At 69.9% G+C, this 12175-nt stretch overlaps 2 protein-coding genes across 7 annotated transcripts; one reads left to right on the forward strand and one right to left on the reverse strand.

The window, feature by feature from the left end:
- The first annotated feature begins 122 nt into the window (after positions 1–122).
- CDK5 (cyclin dependent kinase 5) lies at positions 123–4254 on the forward strand. Its single transcript, XM_059868343.1, has 12 exons — positions 123–235; positions 344–432; positions 538–605; positions 710–770; positions 917–973; positions 1049–1144; positions 2455–2529; positions 2636–2732; positions 2811–2880; positions 3230–3290; positions 3366–3446; positions 3737–4254. Exons 1-12 carry the CDS (start codon positions 199–201, stop codon positions 3821–3823), a joined length of 879 nt encoding a protein of 292 aa, XP_059724326.1. The 5' UTR covers positions 123–198; the 3' UTR covers positions 3824–4254.
- Positions 4255–4515: 261 nt separating this feature from the next.
- Positions 4516–12156, reverse strand: ASIC3 (acid sensing ion channel subunit 3). Of its 6 annotated transcripts, XM_059868234.1 has the most exons (11): positions 11223–12156; positions 8397–8547; positions 8073–8200; positions 7099–7249; positions 6960–7016; positions 6445–6598; positions 5754–5845; positions 5604–5683; positions 5466–5537; positions 5319–5365; positions 4516–4837 (listed from the first exon to the last, which is right to left on the reverse strand). In XM_059868234.1, the coding sequence occupies exons 1-11, from the start codon at positions 11775–11777 to the stop codon at positions 4759–4761; spliced, it is 1566 nt and encodes a 521-aa protein (XP_059724217.1). In that variant the 5' UTR covers positions 11778–12156; the 3' UTR covers positions 4516–4758. The 6 variants fall into 6 exon arrangements, 5 of the variants coding, with proteins under 5 accessions (XP_059724217.1, XP_059723920.1, XP_059723839.1 ...); XM_059867937.1 differs by having other exon boundaries at positions 4516–5365; XM_059867856.1 differs by having other exon boundaries at positions 4516–5365; positions 5466–5683.
- Between the last annotated feature and the right edge of the window lie 19 nt (positions 12157–12175).

Genomic DNA, 12175 nt, shown 5'->3' on the forward strand with positions numbered 1-12175 from the left:
GAACCCGGAACCACGGGGCAGGGGCGGGGCGGGAGGGTGGGGCCATCGCCGGAGGTGTGGCGGGGCGGGGCCGCGCGGGGGCTGCCGGGAGGTGTGGCGGGGCCGCGCGGGGGCTGCCGGGAGGTGTGGCGGGGCGGGCGGGGGCCGGTGGCGGGGCCGGTACCGGGGCCGGGCCGGGCCGGGACCGATCGCGGCGCCATGCAGAAATACGAGAAGCTGGAGAAGATCGGTGAAGGTGCGGCAGGGCCGGAGCCGTACGGAGGGACCCGGGTGCTGCGGGGCCCGGCGGCGGTGTCGGTACAGGTACCGGGGGCTCTACCGTGACCCCGTTCCGTCCCCGCAGGCACCTACGGGACCGTGTTCAAGGCCAAGAACCGGGAGACACACGAGATCGTGGCGCTGAAGCGGGTGCGGCTGGACGACGATGATGAGGTGAGGGGGGGCCGGGGCTGGGACCCCCCCGGTACCCCCGGTACCACCCCGGTACCCCCGGCACCCCCCGGTACGCCCGGCTCCCACAACCCGCGTATCCCGCAGGGGGTGCCCAGCTCGGCGCTGCGGGAGATCTGCCTGCTCAAGGAGCTCAAGCACAAGAACATTGTCAGGTACCGGGGGCACCGGGAGTACCGGGGGCTGGGCTCGGGGGCTGCTCCTGCCGGTGCCCCGGGCCCGGCCGGGCGCTGGGGGCTCAGCGACCCCTGCCCCGCAGGCTCCACGACGTTCTGCACAGCGACAAGAAGCTGACCCTGGTCTTCGAGTTTTGCGACCAGGTGAGCACCGGGGGCACGGGGGTCCGGGGGGGCACGGGGGTCCGGGGGGGCACTGGGATCCGGGGGGGCACGGGGGTCCGAGGGGGCACGGGGGTCCGGGGGGGTCTCTGAGGGTCACCGCTGCCGGCCCCCCTCGCTTCCCCCAGGACCTGAAGAAATACTTTGACAGCTGTAACGGGGATCTGGACCCCGAGATCGTCAAGGTGGGTGTGGCGGTGCCGGGAGCCCCGGGGGCCCGCGGGGTGCCCGGCGCTGACGGAGCCGCCCGTGCCCCACAGTCGTTCATGTACCAGCTGCTGAAGGGGCTCGCCTTCTGCCACAGCCGCAACGTGCTGCACCGCGACCTGAAACCGCAGAACCTGCTCATCAACCGGGTGGGCAGGGCTGGGACAGGGCTGGGACAGGGCTGGGACAGGGGCTGGGACACGGGCTGGGACATGGGCTGGGACAGGGGCTGGGACATGGGCTGGGACACGGGCTGGGACAGGGGACAGGGCTGGGACATGGATGGGACAGGGCTGGGATAGGGCTGGGACATGGATGGGACAGGGCTGGGACACGGGCTGGGACAGGGGCTGGGACACGGGCTGGGACAGGGGACAGGGCTGGGACATGGATGGGACAGGGCTGGGACACGGGCTGGGACAGGGGCTGGGACACGGGCTGGGACAGGGGACAGGGCTGGGACATGGATGGGACAGGGCTGGGACACGGGCTGGGACACGGATGGGACATGGATGGGACAGGGCTGGGACACGGGCTGGGACACGGGCTGGGACAGGGCTGGGACAGGGCTGGGACATGGATGGGACAGGGCTGGGACAGGGCTGGGACACGGGCTGGGACACGGGCTGGGACATGGATGGGACAGGGCTGGGACAGGGCTGGGACACGGGGGACAGGGGCTGGGACAGGGCTGGGACAGGGGCTGGGACAGGGCTGGGACAGGGCTGGGACAGGGGCTGGGACAGGGCTGGGACACGGGCTGGGACAGGGCTGGGACAGGGCTGGGACACGGGCTGGGACAGGGCTGGGACACGGGCTGGGACAGGGCTGGGACAGGGCTGGGACATGGATGGGACAGGGCTGGGACACGGGCTGGGACATGGATGGGACAGGGCTGGGACACGGGCTGGGACAGGGGACAGGGCTGGGACACGGCTGGGACATGGATGGGACAGGGCTGGGACAGGGCTGGGACAGGGGCTGAGCACTCACGCCTGGAAGCAGGGCTGGATGGCTGTGTGTCTGTCCTGGGCACTCACACCTGCAAGCGAGGCTGGGAACAGGAGTGGCACTTAGAAATGGGGCTGTCTGTCTGTCCATCCATCTGTCCTGGGCACTCACCTGCGAGTGGGGCTGTCTGTCTGTGTGTTTGTCTGTCCTGGGCAGTTACTGGTAGTAACAGGCAGTCACACCTGGGAGCAGGGCTGTGCTCAGGGGTGGTGGGGGCTGTCTGTCTGTCCTGGGCAGTCACACCTGGGAGCAGGGCTGTGCTCAGGGGTGGCACTTGGGAATGGGGGCTGTCTGTCTGTCCATCCTGGGGAGTCGCACCTGGTGTCTATCCAGGCTCAGTTGCCCCCATCTCTGCTGTGTTCCCAGTGATGGGAAGGCAGCAGGGCCGCTGTCCCTGGGGATGGGGGATGCAGTGGGGCCCCCCAGGCTGACCCCTCTGTGCCCCCAGAACGGGGAGCTCAAGCTGGCGGATTTCGGGCTGGCTCGGGCCTTCGGCATCCCTGTGCGCTGCTACTCGGCCGAGGTGAGCGGGGCTCTGGGGCTCCTGGGGCTCGGGATGGGGCTCCTGGCCCCGTCCAGCCGGCTGGGGCTCCCCCTGTCCCTGTGCCAGTGTCCCTGTCCCTCCCCAGGTGGTCACTCTGTGGTACCGGCCCCCGGACGTTCTCTTCGGGGCCAAGCTCTACTCCACCTCCATCGACATGTGGTCAGCTGGGTGCATCTTCGCGGGTACTCTGGGGGGCCAGGGGACTGGAGGGGGGCCTGGGGGCCACGGGGGCCTGTGGGAACCACCCCCTGTCCCCCCAGAGCTGGCCAACGCAGGGCGGCCCCTGTTCCCGGGCAATGACGTGGACGACCAGCTGAAGAGGATCTTCCGATATCCTTGGGGATGGGGAGCCCCAGAAGGGACTGCCTGGGAATGGGGACTGCTGGGAATGGGGAGAGCCTTGAACGGAGACTTCCCCTGGGAATGGGGAATCCCCTGGGAATAGGGAGCCCTGGGCATGGTGATCCCTCCAGAATGGGGGACTGGGGAAATGCTGGAACAGAGAGCCCTCGGGAATGAGGACCTCCCCTGGGAATGGGGAGCCCTGCAGAATAGGGACCCCTGGGGAATGGGGAGCTCTGAGAATGAGGATCCCTTGGAATTGGAACCCCCCTCGGCTGGGCAGTGGGGCAGGGGGCGGGTGCTGGGTGTCCCCATGGTGGTCCTTGACTGTCCCCACGCTGCTGGGGACCCCCACGGAGGAGCAGTGGCCCGCCATGGCCAAGCTGCCAGACTACAAGGTGAGGGCAGGGGACACAGGGGATCAGAGGGAATGAGGGGTCTGGGGGCGCTGGGGGTCACCCGTGTGTCCCCAGCCCTACCCCATGTACCCAGCTACCACTTCCCTGGTCAACGTGGTGCCCAAGCTGAACGCGACTGGCCGGGACCTGCTGCAGGTGAGACCCTGCCCCTGTGCTCCCCTGCCCCTGTGCCCCCCTGCCCCTGTGCCCCCCTGCCCCTGTGCCCCCTGCCCCTGTGCCCCCCTGCCCCTGTGTCCCCCACCCCTGGTGTGTCTCCCAGCCTGCACGCCCCCTGCTCCCATCCCACACATGTCACCCCTGCCCACCCCATGGGGGCTCTGGCTCCCAGGAGCGGGTGCCCTCCCCCTCGCAGCCCCCTGCCCACCTGGGGGGCTGTGGGATGGGGAGGCTCTGTGCCCTCCCCCTCAGCCCCCCGTGCCCCCCAGAACCTGCTCAAGTGCAATCCGGTGCAGCGGATCTCAGCGGAGGAGGCCCTGCAGCACCCCTACTTCACCGACTTCTGCCCCCCCTAGAGCCCCCTGAGTCCCCAGACCCCCCGAGGGGGGCAGCCCCTGCCCCCACAGCCGGGTGCCAGCCCATGCCAGCCCCCCTGACTGCAGCCCCCCCAGTATTTATTAGGTTCTGCCCCGGCTGTGGGGGGCTGGCACAACCCCCCTGGGGGGATGAGAGGGCTGGGACTCCCCCCGGGACACAGGACTCACCGGGGGCAGGGGACTTCCCGAGGCATGGGAACCCCCAGACACGGGGCCACAGGGTTGGTGGAGGGGCAGGACCCTCCGGGACCAGGCGCAGGGACCCCAGGGGGGAATGCGCCCCCCATCTCCTCTCCCTACTCCCCCTGAGCCCCCCTCTGCTGGGGGGTCCCAGGGGGGTGTGCCCCCCGCCAGGGCCTGCTGTATGTGGGTGATGTGCGTTCGGTGTCCCATAAAGAGCTTCCCCCCCCCATGCTGCCTCCTCCTTCCTGGGGTGTTGGGGACCCTCACTGCTGTGTGACAGACCCCCTCCCATGCCTAGCCCAGCCGTGGGACCCCCTAGTGCCACCTCCTCCTTCCTGGGCTGTCAGGGACCCCCAGTGCCATGTGACAGACCCCCCCCGTGCTTAGCCCAGCCCTGTGACCCCCCAGTGCTGCCTTCTCCCTCCTGGAGCCCCCCAGACCCCTGAGCACCCCAGGCCCCCCGACCCCCAAGCAGCCTGGAGCCGGGGCCTGGGGCACCTCTTTATTTGGGGGGCCGTGGGGAGGGGTTGCATGTCCAGCGCGGGGGGGCACAGGCAGCGCATGCAGGGACGTGGGAGCAGGGCCGGGGCGGCCCCTCACCCCCAGCCCCCCGACGCCCCCTCAGGGGGCGGGGGAGGCCTGGAGGCTGCCCCGCGGCCCGGGGGTGTCCCCCCAGCCCCCCGGCCGGCGGGGGGGCGGGCTGGGCTCTGCGGGGAGGCCCGGGGGGGACCCTAGAGCCGGGTGACGAGGTAGCAGGTTCGGGGCGACGCCGAGACGGGGCGCGGGGCCGGGCAGGGGGGGCCAGGCGCCCTGCAGGGGGGTGGGGGGTCAGCTCCCACTGCCACCAGTGCCCCCTGCGCCCTGCCTGCCGGGGGGCTCTGCCCCGTGCCCCCTCCCCTTGTGCCCCCCAGGGTGGCCCAGGACCCTCCCCTTTGGCCTGGAGCCGGGCTGGCCCCTCCCGTGTCCCCCACGCGGACCCCCCCTCCTGCCCCACTGCGTCCCGGAGGGGAGGCTGGGGGACCCCAGCCCGGCTGAGGGTGTCGGGGCGGGGGTACCCCGGAACAAGGTGCTGTGGGGGATGATGAGGATGGGGGATGTCTGCAGGGAATGGGGGGGTCTGCAGAGAATGCAGGGGGTTCGCAGGGAATGCAGGAGCTCTGCAGGGAATGGCCCTGCACCCCCGCGCTGGCCCCGGGGAGCCCCCCAGGGACCCCCATCTCCCCCGGGGGAGCAACAGCCCCACACCCCCCATGCCAGCCCCGGGGGGCTCTGGTTGCCCCCCCACGTGTACCTGGGTGGACGCGGGGCCGTGGGGCTGCCCGGGACCGCCGGGTGCTCCTGGACGGGCGCACGGAGGGACGAGAGAGCGGTGAGCGGGGGGTGATGGGGTGCGACCCCTGGGCGGGGGGCTGGGGAGTGGGGGGCGCGGGGGGGTTACCAGGGTGCCGCCGTCGCTCCGCGGGCTCCGCTTCTTCTCCTTGTACAGGCTGAGGAGTTTGTCCCGGAACACCTGGGGGGGGCAGGTCAGGGTCCCCAGCCCGAGAGCCCCGGGCAGGGGGAGGCCGGGGGGGCTCACCTCATACAGGTAATCAAAGATCTCCAGGATGGTGAGGAGGCTGGCACCAATGAAGAGCCCCATCTGCCCCCCGATGTCACCTGTGCAGGAGGTGACGTCAGCGAGGGCAGACCCCGTGTCCCCGGCACCCCTGGGGTCCCTGTCCCTCACCCAGCAGCCCCGCCACCTCGTACGCCTTCTTCTGCTCAATCATCTCGTAGTTCAGTGCCTCGAAGAAGATGTCCAGGACCAGCACATTGTCCCTGGGGGACACGGGACAAGGGGGCACTGTCAGCTGCAGGGGGGTGCCAGGCTGTGCCGTGCCAGGCCGGGGGGCTGCACTGTGCCATGGGGTAATGTGGGGCAGGGCAGAGGGGGCACAAGGGTGTGCTGTGCCATGCCGTGCTGTGTCAGGCCATGCTGTGCCATGCCGTGCCATGTGGGTTTCCTGTATCTAGAGCAGGTCTGCACAGGGGAGGCCGTGCCATGCCGTGCCATGCCATGCCGTGTCACACGTCACTTTGGGCTGTCAGTTGGTGTGTGATGGGGATGCCGTGCCTGGCTGTGCCGTGCTGCTGTGTCACACTGTCATGCTGTCCCAGTTCATGTCTGCTGGGGGATGCTGGGTGGGCGTGCCCTGTCACACTGTCACTCTGGGCTGTGTCAGTTCATAGATGCTGGGGCCCTTGTGTCACACTGCTGGTTCATGTCACGGGGCCATGCTGTGCCATGTCACACTGTCACACTGTGCCCTAAGCTGGCGTTGTCATGCTGGGCTGTGGGGCTGTGTCACGCTGTGTGCTGGCGAGGCGGCGGGTGACAGCACGGTGGCAGTGACAGCGGAGGTGGCCGTGTCACTCACGCAATGTACTGCTCCGTCTTGTTGAACTTCTTGGCCAGGTACTTGGCCGAGGCCTTGCTGGGGATCTTCACCATGGAGAGCTCCTTGCCGTAGCGCACCATGGCGCAGGGCGTGCGGCACGCGCAGTACTCGCTGTCCTTGGTCACCAGGAAGTCTGGGGGGGCGGCGGTGGGACCGGGACCCCCAGGACCCCTGCCCGCGGGGGAGGGGGGGGCGGGATGCTCCGGGGAAAGAGCTGGGTGCTGGTGGCTGCCACCCGGGACAAGTGTGCCACCCGGGACAAGTGTGCCACGGGCACTGTCGGTGGCACAGGGAGGGAGCCCGGCCCTGCGCATCTGGGGACAGCGGTGATCCCCACCCCAGCGAGGGCACAGGGACACCAGAGCCACCCTCTCAGTGGTGGGGGCACAGGGACACCGGAGCTGCGCTCACAGCAATAGGGGCATTGGGAGGCTCAGGGGTGCCCGGGGGAGGCCGGGGGTGTCCGGGGCCGTTGGGGGGCTCGGGGTACGTACCCAGCGCGGGGTCGGCGCACTCCTTGTACTGCTCCGGGGTGCAGACGTTGGCATTGCCTGCGGGAGAGGCGGCGGTCGCGGGGGCGGGGTTGGTCCCTTGGTGCCGGAGCCCCGCGGCCCCCGGCCGCCCCCCGCTCACCCGGCATGTGCACCATGCGGCAGTTGCAGTTCTCGGCCAGGTAGCGCGTCTCGCAGTCCAGGCGGCACGCGGTCAGGCTGTAGTTGGTGAAGAAGTCGGACTCGATGGGGGTGGCCTTGCAGTCCCCCCACGGCGGGGGCAGGTACACCAGCTGCCGGGCACCCGCTAAGGAAAACACGGCGTCCTGGGGCCCCGTGTCAGCCCCGATGTCCCCGGTGTCGTACCCGGCCACGGCCGCGCCTCCCAGCCCGCGGCAGTGCCGCCCCTCGGGCAGAGCTCACCCCGCACCCCAGCGCTGCTGTCCTGCCACCCCCGAGCCCCCGTCCCGCCCCGTCCCCTCCTTTCGGGGCACGGGCATGGCTCTTGCAGCAGCTGTCACCTGTACCGGGTGCCGCAGCGACGTCTGGCAGGCGGCACCGCCTGGAGCAGGACGTGCCGGGCGGGGGGGTCAGCGCGGACCCCCGCCCTCCCCTTGGTGCGGGGATGGTGCCTGGTGAAGGCCCTGCCCCCCCGCCCGTGGGTGCCAGGGCCGCTCCTGCTGCCGCCGTGCTCCTGCCGCCCATGTGCCGGCACACGTGGTGACGCCCACCCGAGGCACCTAAATTTAGGTGTCTGGCTGCGGGGGCCGGTGCCGCCACCCCCCGGCGGCTGTTCCGCGGAGCCGGGGGTCGCTGCCGGAGCCGCTACCTGCGTGGGGCTGCCCCACAGCCTGTGCCGTGCAGCGGCACGGCACCCACGGCACGGCTGGGCAGGGCGTGTCCCCATGGACATGGCCGGGGTGCCCGCGGCTTGGAATGTCCCCACAGGGACATTCCTGGTGTGGCAGCACCAGGCCATCCCAAGCCCTCTGGGGGTCCATTCTGATCCCCTTGGGTCACCATCCCGGGCCCTGTGAGGGTCCATCCCAGTCCCTCCGGGGCCCATCCCGATCCCTCGGGGGTCTGTGCCCAGCCCCGGGCGCCGTGCCCGGATACCCGCTGCTGCTGGCAGGAGACGAAGGTCTGGAAGCCAGGGGCAACGCCGAAGCCCAGCTGGTCAATGAAGGGAGGCTCGTCCTGGCTGTGGATCTGCACCTTCACTCCCACCTCAAACGAGGTCTCATCTGCAGAGCAGGGGACGGGGGTCAGGTGCAGAGCAGGGGATCTCACCTGTGTCCCCCCAGACAGACAGGGTCCCACCTGTGTCCCCCCAGACGGGCAGGGTCCCACCTGTGTCCCCCCAGACGGGCAGGGGCTCACCTGTGTCCCCCCAGACGGGCAGGGTCCCACCTGTGTCCCCCCAGACGGGCAGGGGCTCACCTGTGTCCCCCCAGACGGGCAGGTACTCCTCCTGCTGCACGTTGAGCATGAGCTCCAGGCCGTTTCCGGAGCCGCCCTGCAGCGTGGTCAGCACCTCGCGGCCTGGCCCCCCCGGGTTGAAGGTGTAGCACTTCCCCAGGCGAGTGAAGATCTGCAGGGACACGGGGCACACGTGGGACAGGGGACAGGGCTCTCACTGCCACTGCAGGGACCCCGTGTGGACATTCAGTGCCACTGTGGTGACCCTGTGGGGACACAGGGACACACATGGGGACATGGCAGTGGGAATTCCAGTGCCCCACATGAGCCAGGACAGGATCCCAGTACCCTGCAGGACCCAGGATGGTGTGCCAGTGCCCCAGGACAGGATCCCAGTGCCATGCAGGACCCAGGATGGTGTGCCAGTCCCCAGGACAGGATCCCAGTGCCATGCAGGAGCCACGATGGGGTCCCAGTGCCCTGCAGGACCCAGGATGGTCCTAGTGTCCTGGGACAGGATCCCAGTGCCCTACAGGACCCAGGATGGTGTTCCAGTGCCCCAGGACAACATCCCAGTGCCATGCAGGAGCCACGATGGGGTCCCAGTGCCCCAGGACAGGATCCCAGTGCCATGCAGGACCCAGGATGGTGTGCCAGTGCCCCAGGACAGGATGCCAGTGCCATGCAGGAGCCACGATGGGGTCCCAGTGCCCCAGGACAGGATGCCAGTGCCATGCAGGAGCCACGATGGGGTCCCAGTGCCCCAGCACAGGATGCCAGTGCTGCCAGGAGAAGGCGAGGGCGTTGATGGTGCCCGGCCTGTGCTGCCGCGGCTCTGCAGGGATATTGGGTTTCGTCACAGTTCCAGGGAACATGTGGGGACACTTGAGATGGGAGGGCACAAGCCAGAACGGTGATGGGGACCAGGACTCCTTTGTCACAGCAGCAGAGGCCACCATGTCCCCCCCAAGACCCGAGAGCCTGTCCCGGCCAGCCCCCCCGGGGACCCGCACCCAGCAGGAGCCCTGGGGTGACCTTGAGCTGCCCGGGATGGGTACGCAGAGCGCGGGGCCCCGGGATGCCCCTGAGCCCCAGCCTGGTCCCACGGCCCCCAGCGCCGGCCATGCAGCCCCGGGGTGCCACGGCCCTCTCTGCTGGGGGTGCCCCACCCGGGGGTTCTGTCCCACGGGGGGGAGCGGAGGGGGCGTTGCCGTGGCAACCAGCTGCTCCCAAAGTGGGGACCCGTTGCCATGGCAATGCGGTGCCCAAGGAGGAAAGGGGGGGGCGGGTGTCATGGCAACGGCTGCCCGGCATGGGGATGCTGGGGGGGGGCATGGGTGGGGACAGTGATGGGGACGTGTCCCCAGCAGTGCCAGCCCTCCTGCGCTGCACGCTCAGGGTCACACGGGGACCCCCAGCCCCGTGCCTTGGGGACCCCCAGCCCTGCTCCCCGGAGATCCCCTGTCCCCACACCCCATCCTGCCCCATCCAACAGGCCCTGGGGGATGTGAGAGCAGACTCAGCTCACCCGATGGCCCTTGGGCCCCACCACATGCCCAGGAACCTCGGGGACGCTGGGCCCGGGCTGGGGTGAGGTCAGGGACACAGGGCCAGGGCTCAGCACCCTGGCCTGGAACACAGGATCCCAAGGACTGGCCGAGCCTGGGGATTTTGGGGGGTGGAGCCAGGACCCTGCCGCCTAATCAGGCATGCACCACCCACCTCAAATTCTGTCCTAGGGACCCTCAGCCCTGAGGTCCCATGTCCTGGCCCTCAAACCCAGGGGCCATCACCACTGCCGGCCGGGCTACGGGGACACTGGCACAGCAGCTCTGGCCACAGGCACGGGGGGAATGGAGGTAGCACAGGGGGCACAGACCTGTCAAAGCACAGCTCGTCCCCAACCCGCGTGGTGAGTTAATCAATGCTCCAAGAGCATTAAGGGGACAGCAGTTGCAGGGGACAGCGATGGGACTGGGCAGAGCTGGCATGGCAGACGTGAGCTGCCCAGCGCCCACGCTGCTGCCTGGTGCTGCTGTGGCAGGAGGGGAGGGTCTGTGCTGCCCACGCCACCATCGCTGCCTGTGCCAATGTCCCTGCCTGTCCTGCCCATGCCACTGCCCCTGTCCACCCTGCCTCTGACACTGTCCCTGTCCATCCTGTCTGTGCCACCATCCCTGCCTGTCCCAGTGTCCCTGCCTGTCACACAAGTGCCATCATCCCTGCCTGTGCCACTGTCCCTGCCCTGTTCTGGGGGCTGCAGGGGGCTGCTGGGGGCAGGAACCGGGCTGCTGGAGGTAGAGGTGGAGGGTGCTGGGTGCAGTGGCAGGGGGTCCCAGCAGGGCCGGCACAGGGACCCCCACCCATGTCAGGCATGGAAGTGCTGCCCATGGGAGCCTCTGTGCCAGCAGTCAGGGCAGCGGCTGCTGCTGGCGGTGCCCAGTGGCACCTGAGGCTGGCACGGGTGGTGGGGGCTGCACCTGTGAGCACCTGTACAAGTGACAGCCGGTACAGGAGAGCACATCTGTGAGCATCCTGTACCTGTGAGCATCCTGTGCCCACCACACCCCTGCATGCCAGCAGAGACCCCAGGCAGCCCAGAGTGCCCAGGACAGCCCCGCTCCATCCTGGCACTGCCGCAGCCGCCTGGCGCCCCTGCAGCACCCCGGGTGGGGACATCCCGCGGCGGGGGTGCTGTCCCCAGGGGGTGGGCAGGGGCTGAGTGCTGCGGGCGCGGAGATGAGAGAGGGGCACCGCCTGCCGATGCCTGACCCCAGCAGGGCTCTCCTGTCCCTCTGCAGCCCCGGGCCACCCGGCGGGTCCCCTCCCCAGCCCCGGGGCACTCACCACGGTGAAGTTGCGGGCGGTGCAGCCGGTGCCGCGGAAGGAGCACTGCAGCAGCATGTCAGCCAGGTCGTGGCCCGTGCGGTTGTAGAACTCGGCCATGCTGAAGGGCTTCGCCTTGAAGTTCTTGAAGTTGGCCTTGTCGCGAAGCGCGGCCAGGACGTGGGGCTCGGCCAGCTGCGGGTTGCTGATCTCGTAGCGCTCGTTGAGCAGCGCCAGCAGCTCGCCCACGTGGTACATGTCGTTGCGGGTGATTTTGGAGAAGCGGAACTCGTTGAGGTTGCAGATGGTGATGGCCGGGAAGGTGAGGTTGCGGGCAGCCACCTCGTCCAGCTTGGTGACGTGCGGGTAGGTGAGGAAGTAGGCGACGCGCTCGGCGCACACGAGCAGCAGCAGCCCCAGCGAGCCCAGGAAAAAGCCGCCCCAGAGCACGCGGCGCAGGGACACGGCCCCGTAGGCGAAGACGTGGCTGATGCCGTGCAGCGAGGAGCTGTGGGCGAACGCCCGCAGGCTCGAGAGCCCCTCGCCCTCCCCGCTGCCCTCCGAGCCCCTCCTCATCCTGTTGCCGCCGGGGCCCCGCGGTGTCCCGCAGCCTCAGCCCATCGCCGCGCCGGGCTCAGGGCGCAGCCGGCGGGAGGGAAGGGGGGAGGAGGGTGGGCAGGGGAGAGGAAGGCAGGGGATGGGGAGGCAGGACCGGCCGCCTCGCTCTCCCCGGTCCGTCACGCTGCCGGTGCCGATGCTGCCCGGCCGGCGCCGCGGAGCGGCGGGCAGCGCAGCGCAGCCCCCGTCCCGCTTCCAGCCCCGGCCTCAGCCCCGGTCGCGGTCTCGGTTCCGAACCCGGTTCGAGCCCTGGTCCCGGTTCCGGTCCCGATTCCAGCCTCGGTCCCCCTCTTGATCCCGGTCCCGGATCTAGTCCCAGCCCCGATCCCAGCTCCAGTTCCAGCCCCAGCCCCGGT

The sequence above is a fragment of the Haemorhous mexicanus genome, chromosome 1 (assembly GCF_027477595.1).
Source record: "Haemorhous mexicanus isolate bHaeMex1 chromosome 1, bHaeMex1.pri, whole genome shotgun sequence".
Taxonomy (NCBI): Eukaryota; Metazoa; Chordata; class Aves; order Passeriformes; family Fringillidae; genus Haemorhous; species Haemorhous mexicanus.